This window comes from Mastigoproctus giganteus, chromosome 5 (assembly GCF_048544385.1).
Source record: "Mastigoproctus giganteus isolate SK-2022 chromosome 5, ASM4854438v1, whole genome shotgun sequence".
In the NCBI taxonomy this organism is placed as follows: Eukaryota; Metazoa; Arthropoda; class Arachnida; order Uropygi; family Thelyphonidae; genus Mastigoproctus; species Mastigoproctus giganteus.
In genome coordinates, this window is record NC_143579.1 from 110,078,614 (window position 1) to 110,099,685 (window position 21,072).

At 37.9% G+C, this 21,072-nt stretch overlaps 1 protein-coding gene across 1 annotated transcript in view; it reads right to left on the bottom strand.

Annotated features, from left to right (window-relative positions):
• Positions 1-21,072, bottom strand: part of LOC150085636 (attractin-like protein 1) — a 585,126-nt gene that overhangs the window by 285,359 nt on the left and 278,695 nt on the right. Inside the window, exon 16 of the mRNA XM_090374629.1 lies at positions 5,716-5,846. Coding sequence (XP_090230755.1) covers positions 5,716-5,846 — 131 coding nt within the window. The remainder of the gene's footprint in view (positions 1-5,715; positions 5,847-21,072) is intronic.

A 21,072-nucleotide genomic window follows, 5' to 3' on the forward strand; every position in this document is an offset into this window, starting at 1 on the left:
CATTACTTATAATAAACTTATATACTTATACTCTATTATACTCTAAAATTATATCTATATCTAAAATTATACTCTATGGACTTTTTTTCCCATCCAAAAATACACCAATCACATGGAATGATAAAATAAGATAAAGCAGATTTGATGACAGCCAGTCTGAGAATAACTGAATGTGATGAATGAGATCAAAACATACACACAGTTGCTCTCAAGTACTGAGACATCCCATTGTATTCACAAGCATCGAATAACTTCCTTGTGGAATCCCTTTTGGCTGCTGAAGAAACAAACTGCAGATAGACTGCTCAATTCCATCTGACTGGAACTGACATTCCTTCAGTGTTTTTAGGTTAAGGAAATTTGGAGGGGAGCTATAAGGGTGGGATGCATGATCATCTACCTCATTCCATGTAACATGCTGTCTATTAATTAGGTTTGCTACATGTGGATGAACACCTTCACGGAGGTTGACTTCCTATGTGAGCATGGAAACTAGTTTCTTGAAGGTCAGCAGCAGGGGTTCTTGGTAATTAAAGACAGTAAACATCACTTGTTAGCAGAGAGAGAGATAGATGTATATGGAACAATTCCTGCATCATTTGATGTGTGGTCCTTGTACATCCCATTTGTTTTTCAGGTTGTATTCTGTATTTCAATTGTAATACAGGTTGCCACATAAATTGCTTCACTATAAATTTTCTTACAAAACAACCTATTGAAATAATTGCCCCCTATAACCTCAAATGGTTATACATGGATGTGAAATGATTATGTGCACTTCATTGATGAGAAAATAAATTAAACAAGAAACGATATATTTATTTAATTATTTATAATATTTATTTACAAATAACTGCAGAAATATACTGCAAGTTATATGAATGCCTTTTCATTGTGACCAATGTTTAAAATTAATATTATGTAATAAGATGAAAAAAATATATATAGCAGCAAAACAAATACAGTTGTGATACCATTAGGTTTCCTGTAACATATATGGCATGAAATGTATCAGATTCTGAATAAAATTGTTATTTGGTTCATTGTATCAGACATGAATAATGGTATCTTGCAACATTATCTTGTGTGATCACTTTTTTGAACTTTCTGTCCCGTGACATTCAGCAGTTTCCTATCAGGTTCAAATTAGGATTATTTGCTGGCCATGATAAAGATCAGATATTGCAATCTTGCATGAATTTCTTCATCTAAAATAATAAAAAAAAAATTGATAAAACAATCAGTGTTTGAAACAAGTTAAAATCAACATACTAGAAAATGTATTATGTGCAGAATCTCATTTGAAAATACAATTTTCTGTTTCTAGAGGGGCCTTTGAGGACAGGCAGAAGTATCTCCTTTAAAATATTTGTGTAGTAGTCACTATTAACAATACCATTTACAAAATGTACTCTGGCCACTTCTTTGTTCCTTATGCATTCCCAAACCATCTGATCCTATGGAAACTTTCCTGTTGATTGAATACAGTCAGGGTGAAAAGCTTCATTAGATCTATGCCCAATGTAGCATTTACCATCTGATCTACAGAGATTAAATTTGGATTCATCAGAGAACAGTACAGTTTCTCAATGTTCAATTAGCTTGTTGTCTAGTTAATTTTTTTTTTTTTTTTTTTTTTTTTTTTTTGGTAGTTGTTGGCACATCGGCTTCTGTGGCCATAATGCACCTCCCAAGGTTTCTGCAGTACTTTGATCCAAACCCGAGGCGGGATTTGAACCTGCGACATTTGGGTTGCCAGGCAGGCAGGCAGGCACTTTACCCACACAGCTAGCCCGGTCAGCTTGGTTATTTTTCCTTATGGATTTTGTCAATAAGAGCTTCTTATGAGGTCGAAAAACACTTGTCACAAGTCTTCGTGGCACAGTTTAATCACTTTCATTTACCCCAATATGCTCCTTCCACATGGATTTTGGGTTAATGGAACAATCACGAAGGTGATTGTTCCATTGAATATTCTTCAAAATTCAGCCCTATGCTGCAGTACTTTTCCTTTCAGTGTGGGCCAAAGTTTTCTTGACATTTTTGGATTGACATTTCTCTTTAAGTAACCTTGACACAGTAGACTAGTTACAGGCAACTTTTTTCAGCTACATGTGGATTAGAAAAGCTCTGCAAAAGAGTAATAATTACGCTTTCTTCCTCAGAGTTAACAAAGTGCATACCTTACCGGTGCCGGATAGGAAGTGAAGAAAGACTGCAGCAAAGTGGATGTTTCTATAAACAAGATGATGCAATACCACATTAATATCAAAGGATGCAATACAATATCACATTAGTTTTACAGGATGATGCAATGGCATCTTCAGATGACATAATTTTACCTATAGAAGGAGTTATTTAAAGAAATATTAAACCTTAAAAGCATTATACAATTTATGTGGATGTTAATGTATATATACGAGGGGTGACTATTTAATTTGTGGGCTGGTGCAAGATTTTATGTTTACTGCACAACGTTCGTTCCATAACGGCCACTAGAGGTGCTCTCACTGATCGCTACTGAGCAGAGTGGGCCAGTAAATCACAATGTCTTATAATGGGTGATTTTAACTTCCCAGATATTGACTGGAACTTGTGGGTTGTTCACTCACACACTAGTCAGACTTTTGTGGATTTATTGAATGACTGTTTTCTGCAGCAGTATGTTCGAGAGGCAACCAGAGAGAGTAATACTCTTGATCTGGTTATCAGCAGTGATCATTCGTGTATTAAGAATTTGCAGATAAAGGAACCACTAGGCGGCAGTGATCACAGTGTACTGATGTGGGATTTACTTAAAGATATAATTACCATCAGGGGTAAAGGAAAGGGTTTTTGCTTCCATAAAGGTGAGTACAGTGGTCTCAGAAAGTTTTTAAATTCTGTACAGTGGGATAAACTGACGATGTTACAAATTAAATTCTAAGTGGGAAGCATTCAACGAATTAATCGTGGATGCTACAAAAAGTTTCATACCTATTAAGAAATATTGTTCAAGGTTTAGGCCTAAATGGTTATCTAATGAACTAATGAGACTCGTAACAGGGAAGAAAAATGCATGGGATGCATATAAATTATCAAACGACTCAGAAGACTATGGCAGATATAAGCTAGACTGTAATCAGGTCACAAAAGAGGTTAGGCAGGCGAAGGCAGATTACGAGAAATCCTTGGCAAAAGATGCTAAGAAAAACAGCAAGGATTTCTTTACTTAAAACTCTAAAAGGAAGGGGATGAATCTGATTGGTCCACTTGATATCGATGGTTCGACTGTTGATAATCCTGCTCAGATAGCAAACAAACTGAATGAGTATTTTGCATCTATATTCACACATGAGGAATTATTAAGGTTTGAAAATGGCAGAAGGTTATCCAATTGTAGCAGGATACTTAATGATTTTGTAATAACTCAGAGCAAAGTGGAGGAGAAATTGTTGAAGTTAAACATAAGAAAAGCACCTGGGGTGGATGGGATCTATCCAGTTATATTAAAGGAGGTGGCAAAGCAACTAAGCAAACCCTTAGCCATAATTATGAGAGCATCCTTGGACTCAGGGGAGGTTCCCACGGACTGGATATGTGCAAATATATCCCCAAATCACAAAGGGAGATCGAAGGGTGACACGAGAAATTACAGCCCAGTTAGTTTAACTTCTGTTCCGGGTAAAATAATGGAGTCACTGGTTAAAGATGCATTGCAGGATCATCTAGACAAGACTGCAGCAATAATTCAGATACAGCATGGGTTTGTAAAGGGAAAGACTTGTCTGACAAATTTGATAGGATATTATGATGTGGTTACAAAGGAACTAGATGCAAAAAATAATTTTGATATCATATATTTGGATTTCAGGAAAGCTTTTGACACTGTTGCGCATGAAAGACTATTGTACAAATTGGGGCAGAATGGTATTAAGGGTAAGTTGCTACAATGGATAAAAGGATGGTTAAGTGGGAGAAGACAGAGGGTGGTAATCAATGGGTGCTACTCTCTGTGAACTAATGTTATTAGTGGAGTCCCACAGGGTTCAGTGTTGGGTCCACTGTTGTTTTGTATATTTATCAATGATATTGATGAAGGTATATCAGGCTTAATGTCGAAGTTTGCAGATGATACAAAGGTTGGCAGGGTTGTTAATGACAGTAATGGGAGTGTGCTACTGCAACAGGATCTAGATAATTTGGGCAGATGGGCTAAGAAGTGGCAACTGAAGTTTAACCTTGACAAATGCAAAGTACTGCATATGGGTAGAAGTAACCCCAGAGAAACGTGGTACTACACTTAAGGTGGTAGAAAATGAAAAAGACCTGGGAGTAATTGTGCAGTCAGATATGAAGTTTTCTGAGCAATGCAGACAGGTTGCAAGGGCAGGTCATGAGGTTTTGTCAATGATATATAGGAATTTTGCTTGCAGGGAAAAGGAGGTGATTGTTCCTCTGTATAAGGCAATGGTCAGGCAACGCCTTGAGTACTGTGTACAGGTCTGGAGGCCTCATTTTAGGAAGGATGTAGATTTACTTGAGTGTGTACAGAGAAGGGCAACAAGATTGGTGAGGGGAATCAGGGGATCCTCTTACCAAGAGAGGCTTAAGTTCTGCAAATTGCAGTGGCTGGAGACTAGGCACCTGTGCAGCAATCTGATTGAGGTGTATAAGGCCTTGAATGGGTTGAGCACGCTGAATTCTGATGGAATCCTTCCACTTGTTCAGATTACGAACCTAAGTGGGCATAAATTCAAATTAAGAAAAGGCAGATGTAGAATAGATGTGCAGCAATTTGCCTTTAACCAGCAAGTGGATAATTGCTGGAACAAACTTCCATCTGTCGTTGTGGAAGTTGATAGGTTGAATAAATTTAAGGAGGAACTGGACAGGCATTTGAAGGGAATGGTGTGATTTTTTTTTTTTTTTTTTTGGCTGATGCTGCATAAGCTCATACACATGCTTTCTTGCATCACATGCCACTACTACTACTACTACTACATTCTGTGTACTTGTCGAGCTACTGTTGCACGAAGAGGTTTTTTTAGCCACGTCACCGATGATTGTTTTGAAGCAAGTATCAGGTTGGGCATACAGATTGAACAGCGATATGTGATTCGTTATTGTGTCAGATGGGGATTAAATGTTGGAAACAATTAAAGAGATGAATGAAGCATGTGGTAATAAGTGTCGTGTTAGGATGGCCATATTTAAATGGCAAAAGAATTCAGTGAAGGCTGTGAGTCTGTTGCAGATGACCCAAGACCTGGTCAGCCTTCCTCCTCAACAACTGCTGAGCAAATCGTGAAAGGCCAAGAAATCTTGGATGAAGATAGGCAAATTAGATGTTAGAATGTCCATTTCATACGGTAGTGCTCACAATATTGTGAAAAATCACTTGAAAATGTCCTGAATCTGGGCCCACTGGATTCCACACAATTTGACTCTGTTGCATCCGACAATGATGCTCACAGAGCCACAACGGAAGCATTTCACAGTCTTTCGAAAAATGGCTTGCAAGAAGCATTTAATGTATGGGTACAACAGTGCAAAAGTTCAAAAGAGGGTATTTCGAGAATAAGAAATCCACAGAAGATTCAGATAATGGCAATTAAGATAAGATCTTGCACTAGTCCACAAATTAAATTATCACCACTTGTATAAATATCACAAAGAAATACAACAAGTAAAACAAACATGTACATATTTAAAAGAAAACTATATAGTACAAACCTGTTTCCCTAGCAAATGTATAGCACTTTTCACCAGTCTGCCAACCACAGTGATATTCTGTATGACAAGCATGGCAGTTATGCAATTTGTCACAATTGCTACTATCGGCTACTTCACATTTTTCCACCACACTAATTTCCTTGGGAGGGGGGAATAAAAATTATATATATATATATATTTATACATAGATGTGTGTGTGTGTGTGTGTGTGTGTATGTACAAACATATAACAATAATAAACAAATTACTATGGGATACTGTTATTCTAAGATAAACACACATACATATATATATATATATATATATATATGTGTGTGTGTGTACAAACACAGAACAATAATAAACAGATTATTATGGGATGCTGTTATTCTAAAATAATCACTTAAAAAAAAAAAAAACTAATACAGAAGAATCTCATTAATACAAATTCAAGGGACCTAAATTTTCATGTCTTGTAATAATGAGGTCTGTAGTAATGAGATCTGCACAAAGTATCAAACTTCACTCACTCTCCCTCTCTCTCTTTTTTTTTTTTTCTGTATATATATCAACAAAAATAAATGAAATAATGAGAAAAATAAATAAAATAAAAAAAAGAATAACAAAAGCCACACACATTTTATTTTATTTAGATTTGTTTTTCTTCTATTCATAATATTAACTAAGAGAAAAGAAAACATAATTGAAATAAAAATACTGTGTAGACGTGTGTAATTAGCATCACAAAAGTAGTGAAAGATGAATTATAGTTTTAATATTAAAGGAAACACAAATCAATTGACTTTAATATAAATTAATCTAATTTATAACTTGTACAGTTTTTGTCTTATATTAGCATTAGATCAAACATAGCTTTAATAAAACTAGTTACTTCTGACATCAGCATTAGTAGAGGCATATGATGCCAGAAAGCAAGCTTATACAGCATCAGCCAAAAAAAAAAAAACACTTCCCATTTCACCCATCCATTCGCTCCAAAGGTTTCTCCAGTTCTTCCTTGAATTTAAGCTATCAACTTCTACGACAGATGGATGTTTGTTCTAGCAATCAACTATTTGCTGGCTAAAGGCAAATTTCTGCACATCTATTCTACAGCTGTCTTTCCCCAATTTGTCCCCTCAAGTGCATAATCTGAGCAAGAGAAGAATTCCATCAACATTGAGCTTGCTCAACCCATTCACAGCGTTATAGACCTCAATCAGATCACCTTGCAGGTGCCTAGTTTCCAGACCCTGCAATTTGCAGAACCCTTTCTTGGTAATAGCACCCCTTTGTTCTCCTCACTAATGTCGTTGCCATTCTCTGCGCTTGTTCCAGTGGCTCTACATCCTTCCTAAAATCAGGCCCCCAAACTTGTACGCATTAGCATCAGCAGAGGCATATGATACAAGAAAACAAGCTTATGCAGCATCAGCAAAAAAAAAAAAAAAAAGCCCACTCCCATTTCACCCCTCTGTTCGTTCAAAATACCTGTCCAGCTGAGCCTTAAATTTATTTAGGCTATCAACTTCCACAACAAGGGATGGAAACCTGTTCCACCAACCAACTACCCGCTGGCTAAAGGCAAATTTCCGCAAATCTATCCTACATCTGTCTTTCCTCAATTTGAATTTATGCCCTCTCAAGTGATTATCCTGAGTAAGAGGAAGAATCCCATCAGCATTGAGCATGCTCAAACCATTCAAGGCTTTATACACCTCTATTAGATCACCTCACCGGTGCCTAGTCACCAGACACTAATTTGCAAAACTTAAGCCTTTCTTCGTAGGAGCAACCCTTTGTTCCATTCACTAATCTTGTTGCCCTTCTCTGTACTCGTTCCAGCAGCTCTACATCCTTCTTGAAATGAGGCCTTGAAATGCCAACTACTCGGCTATGTTAGTCCATGTTGTTGAAGTAGGGTGTAAAGCTAGTTCGCCTCTGCATGGTGCACCCTGGATAATGCTAAATTAACTAGCTGGCAGCCAAATGATCCTTGTGATCTCTTGGCTACGTACATGTGATTTTTGCTATTCTTTAAAAGCTGGACCATTATTAAATGGCAAATTAGATGCAGCATTTATCAGTATGACTAAAAGTTTGTTTTTCTTTCAAGCTCCTCAATGTTTTGCACCAAAATTTCATTTTTTTTTTTTTTTCCCCTTGTTTTTTTAACGCTATCATGCACTTCAACTTTTTTCCAGTTTTTTGCAGTATTTAGGTATCATAGACAAATTAGGTAAAGGGGTGTTGTATTCTTTTGCAATGTCCATTTTACATTGTCCAATCCTATCAACTTTTTGTATAATTTTGAGTTTTATTTCTAGATTTAATTCTCTCAGTTTGCACTTTGTTTCATAACTGCTAGGTGAGGTTTAATATAAACAAGTCTTGAATTAATTTAAAGACCCAAGTTCCAAAAAGATCAGATCCTTTTAAAGATGGCATACAAAACAGATAACAAAAGACTCTTAGAACATGGCACAACAACTGCAACTGACCTGCAATTAATGTTTTTCAGAGTATATTTATGGTCAGTGCTATCATTCAGGAAAGACAGAAACAGATGATCATGCACATGCTGGATGTGGGGCAATAATAGAACAATTGTGTTGAGCTTTTTATTAACAACCCTTGAATGGGTTGAGCACGCTGAATTCTGATGGGATCCTTCCACTTGTTCAGATTATGAACATACGGGGGCATAAATTCAAATTAAGAAAAGACAGATGTAGATTAGATGTGTGGAAATTTGCCTTTAGCCAGCAGGTGGTTAATTGCTGGAACAAACTTCCATCTGTCGTTGTGGAAGTTGATAGGTTGAATAAATTTAAGGAGGAACTGGACAGGCATTTGGAGGGAATGGTGTGATTTTTTTTTTTTTTTTGGCTGATGCTACATAAGCTCATACACTTGCTTTCTTGCAAATGCCACTACTACTACTACTACTACAGAATAACTATTTCTCGCAGAATAAAAACAGACAATGTAATACATATTACCCAAATCTTGTAATAAACATATGTGTTTACATAGAAAAGTCCATCCTTCCAAAGAATTCCATTCCATCCAAAAAGTCCATTCTTAAAAAGAAAAATATGCTTTGTACAAACTCAGATTGTATTAACAACACTTTCTACGAGAATTGTACCAGTGTTCTCCCCAGAAAATTTTGCCAGCTGGGTGGCATTATGAAGTAGCCAGGTGGGGAAGTGTAATACTTTGCAAGATTATAAAATTTTCTGTTATTTATAAATGCAACTTAAGCAATCCAGAGCAAAAATTAATTGCATAATTTAACATTATATTGATTTAATGATAATTTGTGCAACAAACATTGAAAAAATTTAATATTGGCTAGTGTTATATTTTTAACTGAAAAATGAAAATTCCAATGCATATACATAAACACACAAAATGTATGCTCTACGTGCATGCTTGAGATCATTCCATAGGTTAGTAAGATCCTGTGACTTTTTAAATATAATACAAGTGAAATACAAGAAACTGTGACAGGAACATTTCTTCATTGATGCTTGTATAAGGCTTTCAGGAGCAATGATTGAACAAAATCTGTTTTCTGGGTACTGTTCATGGAGTGATACCTATTGAGGGCAGAGGGGTTGCAGGTGGCTTCCCAGATGATCTCATCAAAAATGTCCCATTTAGCTGATCTTATAGAGAATCTGGAAGTAACATGCATTTAGAATTGGCGAGGGGTAACTTGATCAGTAATACAGTATGCGATGATCACTGGTGGTCGCATATTCATGCACCTGCCATTGTTGGAGACAATTGCTAAGGGAAGGTGTTACAAGGGTAACGTCCAAATTGGATTCCCCAGTTCCTGAGGAGTAGGTGGTAGGTTGACCCGGTAGATTAGCGATCTCCAATCTGTGGGCAGCAATAAATTCATCAAGTAAATCACCTCTACCATCAGCAGTGGCATTGTACCAACTAGTAGAGTGTGCATTGGAGTTGGCTGCGATGATAGCATGTGAATCTTCAAGCAAGTCAAGAGCTCGTTCTGGGGTGGCAGTATGTGGATGTCAGTGCCGAACTGAAAGTAGGATGTAAGGACTGAGATGTGGCCGAAGCAGACTTCCACCATGGCAGCAGCCAGGTGGGAGGTGCATAAGGAATCGAGTCTGCTCACAACTAGGCTTGGGTTGAGGATTATGATGGCTGCAAGGCATATCTGGTTTGTAGTCTGTATCTTCTGGTACGTAAGTGGATATCCAGAGACTCTACTGCAAACGCAGTAGGATTCCTGGAGAAGGAGAAGGTTGAGTTCTTCCATGATGGGATGGAGCTGAGAAGCAACAGAGATTGATTTTTGTCCATTTATTTGGGCAATGCGAAGTCTGAATGTTGTCGGGTTAGATGGCCTATTATCCATAATTTGTATTGTTACGGATTATTTCAGCTGATCTTTTATATTCAAGGCAGGCTCCACCCTGAACAGAATGATTGCTGGGCTTATTAATAGCCTTGCAGTTGGCACAGGTTGGTGGGGAGGATTTATTTGGACAGTTCTTGTAAAGGTGTCCTGCCTCTGCACAATGCCTGCAAGATTGGCTGCTTTTTGAGACACTTCTTGGAGGTATGGCAGTATCCTAGGCAATTGTAACATTTCATAACTGGTACAAAGTCCCGGAAATAGTGTGATGACCAACCTAAGAAGATCCTTTCTTCATTATGCAGAAATTTTCTAATTCTTGGAGATACCTCCAAAATCCAGTTGAGCTTATCCTGTGACCTGACAGTTGTTAGGAAACTAATCTTCATTTCATTGGCTGCTGCCTCCCTGTCTGTGTATCCAAATAGATTTCTACTGAAAACCTCTTCCAAGAGCTTTTCCTTCTGGAGTAAGACATCAACATCGAAGATGATAATGCTCGGCCCTCTAAAGTTTCGGGGTTTCAAAGGTGAAGCAGAAGTTTTCAACTTTCAGTATGTGTTATGCACTTATCATGGAAGGTTTTGTCATTTGCTTGTAATTGATATGCTTACGAAAGTGAAAAATCTACCATTTTGCAGTGTGCTAGTGTAAACAGACTTTTTTGAGTGTGTTAACAGTTAAAAGAAAGTGACTTTATTGTAGACAAGTTTTTTTCTAACCGCTACGAAAATATGGCTATGAATAATAAGGGAATTGTGGAAAGATCAAAGAAGGCGATGACATTAGTGAGAAAAATTGAGTTATTAGACGAAATTTCTAATGGTGAAAGTGTCATGTAATAAAATCAATAAGTCAACAATATGATCGATCAAGAAATTGGGGGGAGGGGGGGATCAGCCGTAGTGTCCGTGAAAATATGCAAATTGCTTCAAAAAATTGCTCTGTAACTCGTTATGTTAAATTAGAAAAAAAATGGAAAGGGCTTTAAATATGTGGATAGAAGACCGAACTCAAAATAAAATTCAATTAAGTTCACTCCTCGTTTATGAAAACGCAAAACACCTTTATCAACACTTTAGCAAAACTGGTGATGGCAATGGCAGGATAAATTTTTTAGCAGGCAAAGGCTGGTTTGAAAGAAATTGATATGGCCTTCATAACATGAAACTTGCAGGCACCAGCGGATTTCGTGGCTGAAAAAAGTTTCCCGACTGAATTTGAAAAATAATTACTGACAAAGGATATGTCCTCGAACAGATGTTCAATGCAGATGAAACTGGGTTGTTTTGGATGAGAATGCCATGTTTTTGAAAGATTTGTTTGAAATTTCTAATAAATGTTACATTTGATATTAAATTGTTCCTTAAAAAATTTTCATTTCAATACCTTATGCTTGTATTTCACTATAATATTATGTAGGTACATGTAATACATACATAAACAAAATTTTAGACTAGTTTTTCTTATATATTTCATATTTTGGAATGAAACCCTTTTATTACTATGGGTGGCATAACTCAGTATTTGTGCCATTTCTCAGGAATGTAAGCCTGGCAAATAGCGGTTTACTGTACTCAACTTGCCAGAGAGATGGCTGCAGAGTGAGTGAGTCGATACACTGAGTCAACTCAGGTATCTGAAAGACTGAATAACAAAAGTGAATCTGAGTCGACTCAGTAAATCGTAGAATTACGATTGACAGATGCTTGTCAACCGACTGGCTGTTTGTTGTTTGTTATTTGGTTTTTTAGGAGCATTAGCAACTAAGGCCATATTGATCCGGGATATGCAGTGGTCATTCCGTGACCTTTCCGCATCCTCTGTATTTGGTGGTGACAGGCTCGAACCCCGGTCTAATCAAGAAGCGTGTGCTACGCACTGCTGCTCCTTCCCACCTGGCTACGGAGGCGCCAACCAACTGGCATCTGATAGTTCAACATAATGCACATGACAATATTTTCGTAATCTGGATTCACAACATCGAACTACGCGAGGCTGCATGACGTCAGCACAATAGTGTATGGGGGGGGGGATCAGCCATAGTGTCCGTGAAGACACGCAAATTGCTTCAAAAATTTGCTCTGTAACTCGTGATGTTAAATTAGAAAAAAAATGGAAAGGGCTTTAAATCTGTGGATAGAAGACCGAACTCAAAATAAAATTCCATTAAGTTCACTCCTCGTTTGTGAAAATGCAAAACACCTGCATTGGTAGGTTATGTACAGGAAAGATGAATTTTACCGATTTTTCAGACTCCAATCAGAATTCCAGCTGGATTGGCATCCGCTCCTGTCGTGTTGACCTTGATCCCATAGTATGTTTGAATTTATATTCAGCAAGATCAGTACCATACGATACCACGAGAATCGCTTAACTTTCAGCCGTGCGGTCAGTTAAATTTGCTGGGCAGTGCGTCGATTTGATAGGTTCTAGGGAAAACACTGTTGCACTGTAATTGTTATTATAGCATACAATATGGTCCAGGCCTACAGTGCCAGCCCAAAGCATTTAGGCAGCCTGGGTGGAAGAACTTTTTTTTGCACCCCTCCCCCTTCATAGGTAATGAAATGCACAAGGAATTTTAAATGAATTTATTTTTAAGCTTCAAAACTGTAATAATGAACTGTAATTGAACAACATACTACTGTCAAGGCTACATCATATCTTACCCATTATTTAGTTGATCAGAATGCAATTATAAAAATATCAGTAACATTATAATAACATACTCTAATACATACAATATAATTATTTCCAACAAGGGAATACAATACATACATTACAATACACTTATTAAAACTATCAATTATAATAATAAATCTCATAATTTACATGAACATGAAATTTTAATACAACATAATTGAAACATTAGCCTTTCGATTAGTTAATGCTTTAATCAACTGAAATAAATAAAATTTCTCTTAATGTATCTTTCTTCCTAGATTTCATGTCAACAAAGTTATTAATAATTTCTGACAAATCCAATTTTGCTACTGTATCATTTTCAATAGATATAACTGCCAGTTAATTCAACCTTGTAGCTGTCATGGATGATCGCAGGTATGTTTTAATTAACATTAGTTTACTGAAACTTGTCTCACCACTTGCCACAGTTATAGGAATGGTTAGCATAATTTGCAATGCAAACCATGATTTTGCTAGCATAATTTTACATTTTGTTTGAATTTATAAACTTCAAAATGCCTAAAGCATTACCAGGTATATTTTCAGACAAAAATACCACCATCTCAATTTCTTGGCATAACTCTTCTCCATTTACATCCCGTTCATTGATATCACTAAGTTTTATTTCAAGTTTTTTTGCATTATTTAAGTTTACCCGAGGATGATTCACCTGACAGTTTTTTGTACGTGGGACATTTTTTCCAGTCCATTTTTGAGAGAATGTGGGGCACCAATATCCATGGTGTCATCTGCATGGAGTTCTAGAATGGGGCTCCTCATTATTTAGCAGCTCATCTACATCCAGACTTTTGGTGGGAGATTCCATTTTTTAGAGAATGATTCAGATTTTAATTGTTCTTTTTCAACTGGGACCGATGGGGTATGAGTAGGAATGCTGATTGGAGTATTTGTGGTTTCGCTAGTTTTTTTTGGAGGATTATCTTTTTTAGGGGTTGAAAGTGTAGATTTGAGTCAGTTCACTATAGAGGTGTTAGGTGGAACTGATACAACTGTTTGATCTGCAGTAGAAACAAAGTTTTGAGTGCGAGCTGCATAGGAATGACTACTAGGCATGGTCGACATAACTTGTCTATGTGCCTCAGGAAACGTCACTTTATTTTCTATTTTGTATTTTTGAATTTTCTTTCCTGTAATCCATAGCTCACAAGTTTTGGAAAAGACTGGGTGGCTTCCTTTGCAGTTTGGACAAACAGGGGTTTTGACAGAGCAATCCCCTTGAGTGTGATCTTTAGAGCCACAGATGGGACATATGGCCTCATCTCTACATGCCTGCTGCGAATGCCGTATTTCTGGCATTTGAAGAAGCAAACGGGATTTGGAATTGAGGATGGTAAGTCTGGCGTACTGAATGTTAAAATGATGAATCTCGTTGGAGTGAGATTTCCATCATTTTCAGTCATAATCCGTTTCACATTTGTAACTTTGACTACTGAGTTCTTGAAGTAGCTCTCCTTCGGAGACTGTAATTAGGTCCCACTCACCAATCACACCCTTTGATGAATTTAAGGTTCTGTGGGGAGTAACTGATACTGCGAGCCCACAAAATGATGTTGTGTTTAAGAGCCACTCAGAATGTTTTGCAGTGGCTGTTTCAATGAGGAGATCTCATTGATGAATTACCAAATTTCTACCAAGAAATTTGGTAATTCATCATGGCATTGTGCTTCCCTTCTAAGCCTTTTGGGTTGGTTTGCGTCATAGTCGTCGTCAGGAATTTGACCTTGAGTTTGATGGCTCTAAAGAGGATAACTGCTTGTATCCATGTCAGCTCCTTTTGGCCCTGGGGGTTTATTTATAACGCCTAGATTACCGGCCCCGCCACGGGAAGGCAGGAGCAGTGCCGCTTAAAGCATATAGGTTAGTACAGTTAGTAAGACAAATTAAATTAAAGAAAAAGGTTTTTTCCTTCTTCAGGGCTCTCTTCTTAGTGTTTTTAAGAAAGTAGAACTACTTAACGGAAAAGTTTAATAAGCAAGGGGAAAACAAAAAAAAATCTAGTCGCTTAGAGAAAAACACTCTTCAATCGCACAAGAATCGCTTGGCCACGTAAATGCTTGGCACCTGGGGCCCTACCCATATGCAGTACTTTACATTTATCAATGTTAAACTTCAGTTGCCACCTCTCAGCCAATCTGCTCAACTTTTCTAGATCCTGTTGCAGTAGTGTACTATCATTAATAACCAGGCCAACCATCATATTGTCTGTAAACTTGGACATTAACCCTGATATACCTTTGTCAATATTTTCTTAGGTCGTGTCGTTTTAATTCTTGTTCAATACTCTAAAGAATGCTCTGCACTTGACTTCGGCATCGTCAAATACCTTTTCCAAAATTACTGATGTGAAACTTCTATAGTGGAATCAAACAGTGGAAAGTAACAAAAATGTGAGATGAAAAAAGAAATTGTTGTCAAATATTTGTAATGATGCAGCCATATGACAAATGCTTGTATTGTCGCAATCATATTCAACAAATGGCTACAATCAAATGGATAATTAGGCTATTGACTTAGATTTTGCTAACCTTTTCCAACCCGAGGATGTTTTCACATAAAATAAAACATTTTGTGCATACAAGGTAAACATGCTGTTTTTTTTTTTTTTTCGTTTTACTGGTTTTTTTTGTTTCATTGTGTTTCTTTTCTAATGCAGTTCAACGAAATTCAAACGAAAGGCATTTGAATTTTGTAAATTGGTTCACTTGAGATATCATACAGTTACCAAAAATTGCATCAAGCACTCCAATCATACTACTAATGAGTGCTCGGCACAGACTAGTGGTGGTAGCGCGGGAAGTCCCTCTGGCGGAAGCTGCGAATGATGTCACTTCCGTGATGCATTTTTCGTGACCAATCAGATTTACTAGATTGTAGTTCCCCCAAGGATGCGTCACATAAAAAAAAAAAAAAAACCTCCTCCAATTACACTTACTTGTTCACTTCAATAGTTTGTCTAGTTCTTCCTTGAATTTATTTAAACTATTAACTTCAACAGTATATCAAGGAAATTCAAAACATCAAAAGACTTGCTACAGGGATGCTGTTTGGGGTCTGAATCTTATTCAAAAATTTGGGGTCTGAATCTTATTCAAGTTGTACATGGAATTGACTCTGGAAGCTTGGTTTCAAAGATTCAGATCAATGTGATTATGTGTGGATCAAAACATTCACCTTTCAAATCTTTTGTTTGCAGATGACCAGGTACTGATCGCTTGGGATGCTGACTATATGTGTAGAAAGCTACTGGAACAATATAAAATATGGGGTTTGAGAATAAACTTCAGTAAGACAGAATATATGAATTCAACAGGAGACATTTTGAATATTAATGGAACACCAATAAAGAATGGACGGCTCATTTGAAGATGAGATTATTCTCAAGAAGAATTAATGAGGGAAGAAAGGTCTTGGAAATGCTGAATCTAGTATTATGGAGAAATAATATTCTTCCAAAAACCAAACCATTAATATATAATGTTATTTTCCAGATTTGGTATTGGTATTGTTATTTCTGGCGCAAGGGCTACTAGGGCCATATTGCGCCTATCAAGGGTAAAGGAGTCCAGATATTGTGATTATAAAGTCATGTCAGATGCGGTCATATAGCTGTATCTCTTTGAGGAAGCAAAAAAATTCTATTAGATTTGCATCATTGCCTATAATGTGACGAAGTGTTAAAGGTTCTTGAAGATTTCGTAGAGTACCGAATGAGGCTTTTCTGGCAGCAGTATATAGTGTACAATCAATGAGAATGTGTTTGATAGTGAGAAAAGAGTTGCAGTGAGTACACTTCGGAGGATCGTCTCCTGTGAGTAGATAAAGATGGGTGAGGTGACTGTGACCGATTCGCGCTCTGGACAAGACGACTTCTTCCCTTCTGTTTACACGGAAACTGGAAGCCCATAACTGTGGTTCAGATTTTATTTGCAGGAGCTTGTTCTGCAGTTGAGCTTGCCACAAAAGTGTCCACTGTTCTTTACATACATGCCTTATATAGGATCTATAGTCAATATACGGAACGTAGTAATTCGTCGATGCTATGTTGGATGATTGTTTTGCTGCATAATCCGCTTTTTCATTCCCTGATATCCCCATGTGGCCTGGGATCCAACAAAAGATGACTATTTGCTGGTGTTCTTGGATATGCATCAGCCGAGATTTTATTGTTGCTATTACAGGATGTGTTGGCGAGGAGGAATTTTGCAAGGCTATAAGTGCACTCTGTGAGTCTGTATATATCACAGTTTTTTGGATGGACAGATGGAGGATATTTTCTAAGGCAAGGTTGATGGCACATAATTCTGCTGTATAACTGCTGCATTCAGTGGGCAAGGAAACAGAGATAGTGTTATGGGGAAAGACGGCTGCAGCCCCGACTCCACTTTCAGACTTTGATCCATCAGTGTATACTTTTGTAAAATGTGGATAATTTTGTGTGTGAGCAGTATGAAGTTGCTGCATATTGATATTAGCAAGCGAATGTTTTCCCCAGCTTAGGAAATAGCTGTCACAGGATGCTTTAATAGAATACCATGGAGGATCTGCACTGTTTGAATCTTGGAGGACTTTGTCAAGATGTATATTCCAGGTTTGCGATAATGCCTGCAATCTGATGCCAGTAGGTTGAACTGCTCTGGGTTTGTTTCTATAGTGCATAAAGAACTGTGGATCATTAAGTATTGGCCTAATGGGGTGAGTAGATATACTTTGAATTTTGGCCGCATAGTTTAGGAGTAACATCTTTCTCCTGAGTCTGAGGGGAGGTTCATGGGTTTCAATATAAAGACTTTGTACTGGCGACGTTCTATAAGCACCTACAGCAATCCTGAGGGCAGAATGTTGAATAGGGGCAAGACATGATAACACGCTTTCCCTAGCTGAATCATACACCGGGGAACCATAATCAAGGCGAGATCTAATTAGGGCTCTATATAAGTGAAGTAGGGTGCAACGATCTGCACCCCACGATGTAGAAGAAATAACTCTTAGTAAGTTCATTTTTTTCTGGCAAACAGTCCGTAGATGTTTAATGTGTTCTTTAAAGTTCAATTTATTGTCAAAAATCACACCAAGAAGACGAACGCTGTTCACAACTGCGACAGGTTGGTTTCTTAAATGTATTTCAGGATCTGGGTGCATCTTTCGTTTGTTACAAAAATGAATGACACTAGATTTCTGATAGGACAGTCGGTAACCATTCTGTGTCATCCATAGTTCGATATTATTGATTGATGTTTGAAGTTGCCTCTCAATAAAACTCATGTTTTGTGAACTGCAAGAGACCGTCAGGTCATCAGCATAAAGGTATGAAGTCACTGTATTGGGAATAATTTTAGTCAACTGATTTATTCTTATTGCAAACAAAGTTGCACTAAGAACAGAGCCCTGAGGGACTCCTTCTTCTTGTATATATGTTTTGGAAAGGACTTGCCGATAGCGAACTTGAAAGGTCCTCTGCTGTAGGAAATTCTGTATGAAAAGAGGTAAGTGACCTCTCAGATCCAGGGAATGTAGATCTCTCAGGATGCCAAAACGCCAAGTGGTGTCAAAGGCTTTCTCTATATCGAGACATGCCATGACGAGATGCTTATTTTGAATAAATGCATTCCTAATATTAGTTTCTGCTTTGATCATAAGATCCAGTGATGATCGGTTTTTCCTGAAACCAAATTGATTATCGGATATTATGTTTTGGGAATCAAGGTACCATGTTAGTCTACGGTGTATTATTTTTTCTAGGGTTTTACTTAAGCAGCTGGTGAGAGAAATGGGTCTATAATTATTAGGCATAGAGAGATCTTTCCCTGGTTTGGGTATTGCCAGTACAAAAGAGTGACGCCAAGAACTGGGGAATGAATGTTCTATGAAGATGCGATTATAGAATGTCAGAAGCAAAGATAGCGATTTATTATCTAGATGCTGTAGCATTATGTTGTATATTCCATCAGGGCCAGCAGCGCTGTTCCTTGCAGTGGATAGAGCCTCTTGAAGTTCTAGCATAGTGAGTGGTTGATTGTACGGTAGAAAGGATTTGGTTCTGAAATTCAGGTGGGATTTTTCGGCTGAAGTCTTAATCTTTTGAAATGATGATTCGTATGCTGTTGATTGAGATAACTGCGAAAATACTGCGCCTAGGGCATCTGCAATCTCTGCAGGAGTAGACAGTTCCAACCCGTTCCAGGTGATAAGTGGGGAGGACAATGGGTGAAATTTGCCATTTAATTGCCTGATTTTTTTCCATATAATTCTTACGTCAGTATTTTTATTAATTTCAGTTGCGAATCGAATCCAAGAGTCTTTTTTTGCTTTTTTCCTAATATGGCGGGCCTTAGCTCTAAGTTTTTTGTAGTTTATCAAGTTTGCAGTGGTAGGGTATTTACGGAATAAATTCCAAGCACGGTTTTTTTCTTTTTTTGCATTTCTACAGTCCTCATTCCACCAGTAGTTTCTGCTTTTACGGATGCTTGACTGTGATTGAGGAATGGCAGTAGATGCAGCTACTAGGATCTGTTTTGTAATATGTTTGGCAGCTTTGTCAATTGGTTGATATTCAATGACCTGGTTGTCAAAGGATACATGGGAAGCGTACTTTGTCCAATCTGCCTTAGAAAATTTCCATTTTTTGCTGGTTTCTGAAGTTATGCAGAGTGAAGTTTGTATTTTACAGATTATTGGGTAGTGGTCACTATTGAGTGGATCGTCCAGAGCAGTCCACTCAATACTAGGAAAGAGGATAGGAGAGCAGATGGATAGGTCTATTGCAGAGACTGATCCTGTTGGTAGATGGAAATAAGTTGGAGAGCCTGTATTTAATATGGTTAGATTTTGTCTGTCGACAAGCATTTCAATGAGTTGTCCTCGGGCGTCTGTGTTGGGAGATCCCCACAATGGATTATGTCCATTGAAGTCGCCCAATAAACAGAAAGGAGTTGGCAACTGCAAAATGAGATCTTGAAGTTCTTGAAACGTACAAGGATCACTGGGTGGCAGGTAGATGGAAACCAGTGTTAGGTTAATGCCAATCGCTATTCGCGTGGCAACGGCTTCAATGGCAGTCTGTAGGGGAATGCGTTTACAAGGGACTCGTGAGTCCACGAGTATGGCTACCCCTCCATGAGCATTTGTGGTTGTAAGTCTGTCTTGCCGAAAGAGAGTATAATTTTTTATCGAGGGAGACAACTGCGCTGTTAAATATGTCTCCTGTAAGCAGATTCCAATTGGATTATGGTTCATAATTATTTCGTGGATGTCGTCAATATTGCTGCGAAAGCCTCTGCAATTCCATTGTACGATGTTTTTCATTGTTTGGGTTTATATGGAGTAGCTGCATCTGTCTGCTTTTTGGAAATCTGTTTCAGGCGGTCAGCTTTCATCTTCTCTCTCTTTGAGAAAACAGGTCTGGTTTCTATTTCGTCTTCTGGATGGATTTCCAAAATGGCTTCATTTTCTTCTTGATTGCAAGTCTCATTTGTGTCCATAGCGGAAGAGGATTCAGCATGCTGCTTATTAATGGGATCAGCATTTTCTTTTTGAGCAGGTCTTACGGAAGTTGCACCAGCAACAGGTGGTATCGTAACTGGTGTGTTACAAGATCTGGTTGAAGTCTGTTGCTTTGAGGACTGTGGTACGGAAGAGAGTATAGATCGAGCCCACTCAGAAATAGAAATGTTTGGTGGTATTGATGTGTCAGTCTGAACAGATATTGTATGAAATCTTTTGGTAGCATCAGCATATGTATGTTTTGGTATCACTTGCTGTATTTGTTTCCTTGCTTCTGAAAATGAGACTTTTTTTTCTACCTTGTACTTCTGAATTTTCTTTTCATATTTCCATTGGTCACATGTTTTAGAGAAGGCTGGGTGGTTGCCTTTGCAATTAGGGCAGAGCGAGGACTGTGATTTACATTCAGCTTGGGTATGCTCCTTCGAGCCACAGTTAGGGCATACAGCATCACCTCGACAGACTGTTTGGGAGTGTCCGAATTTCTGACATTTATAACATCTTAATGGATTTGGAATATACGGGCGAATGCGGCAGTTCAGATACCCGGCTTTCACCGATGTTGGTAGGTTTGGTGAACTAAATGTCAGTATGATGCTTCGAGTTGGGATAAGTTCGCCATCTTTCTTCAGCATAATTCTTTTCGCCTGTGTGACCTTCTGATCTTGCAATTCATTTACAATTTCCTCCTCTGAGACATTCATTAGGTCCCATTCTGAGATGACACCTTTGGAGGTATTGAGTGTAGCATGTGGTGACACCTTGACTGA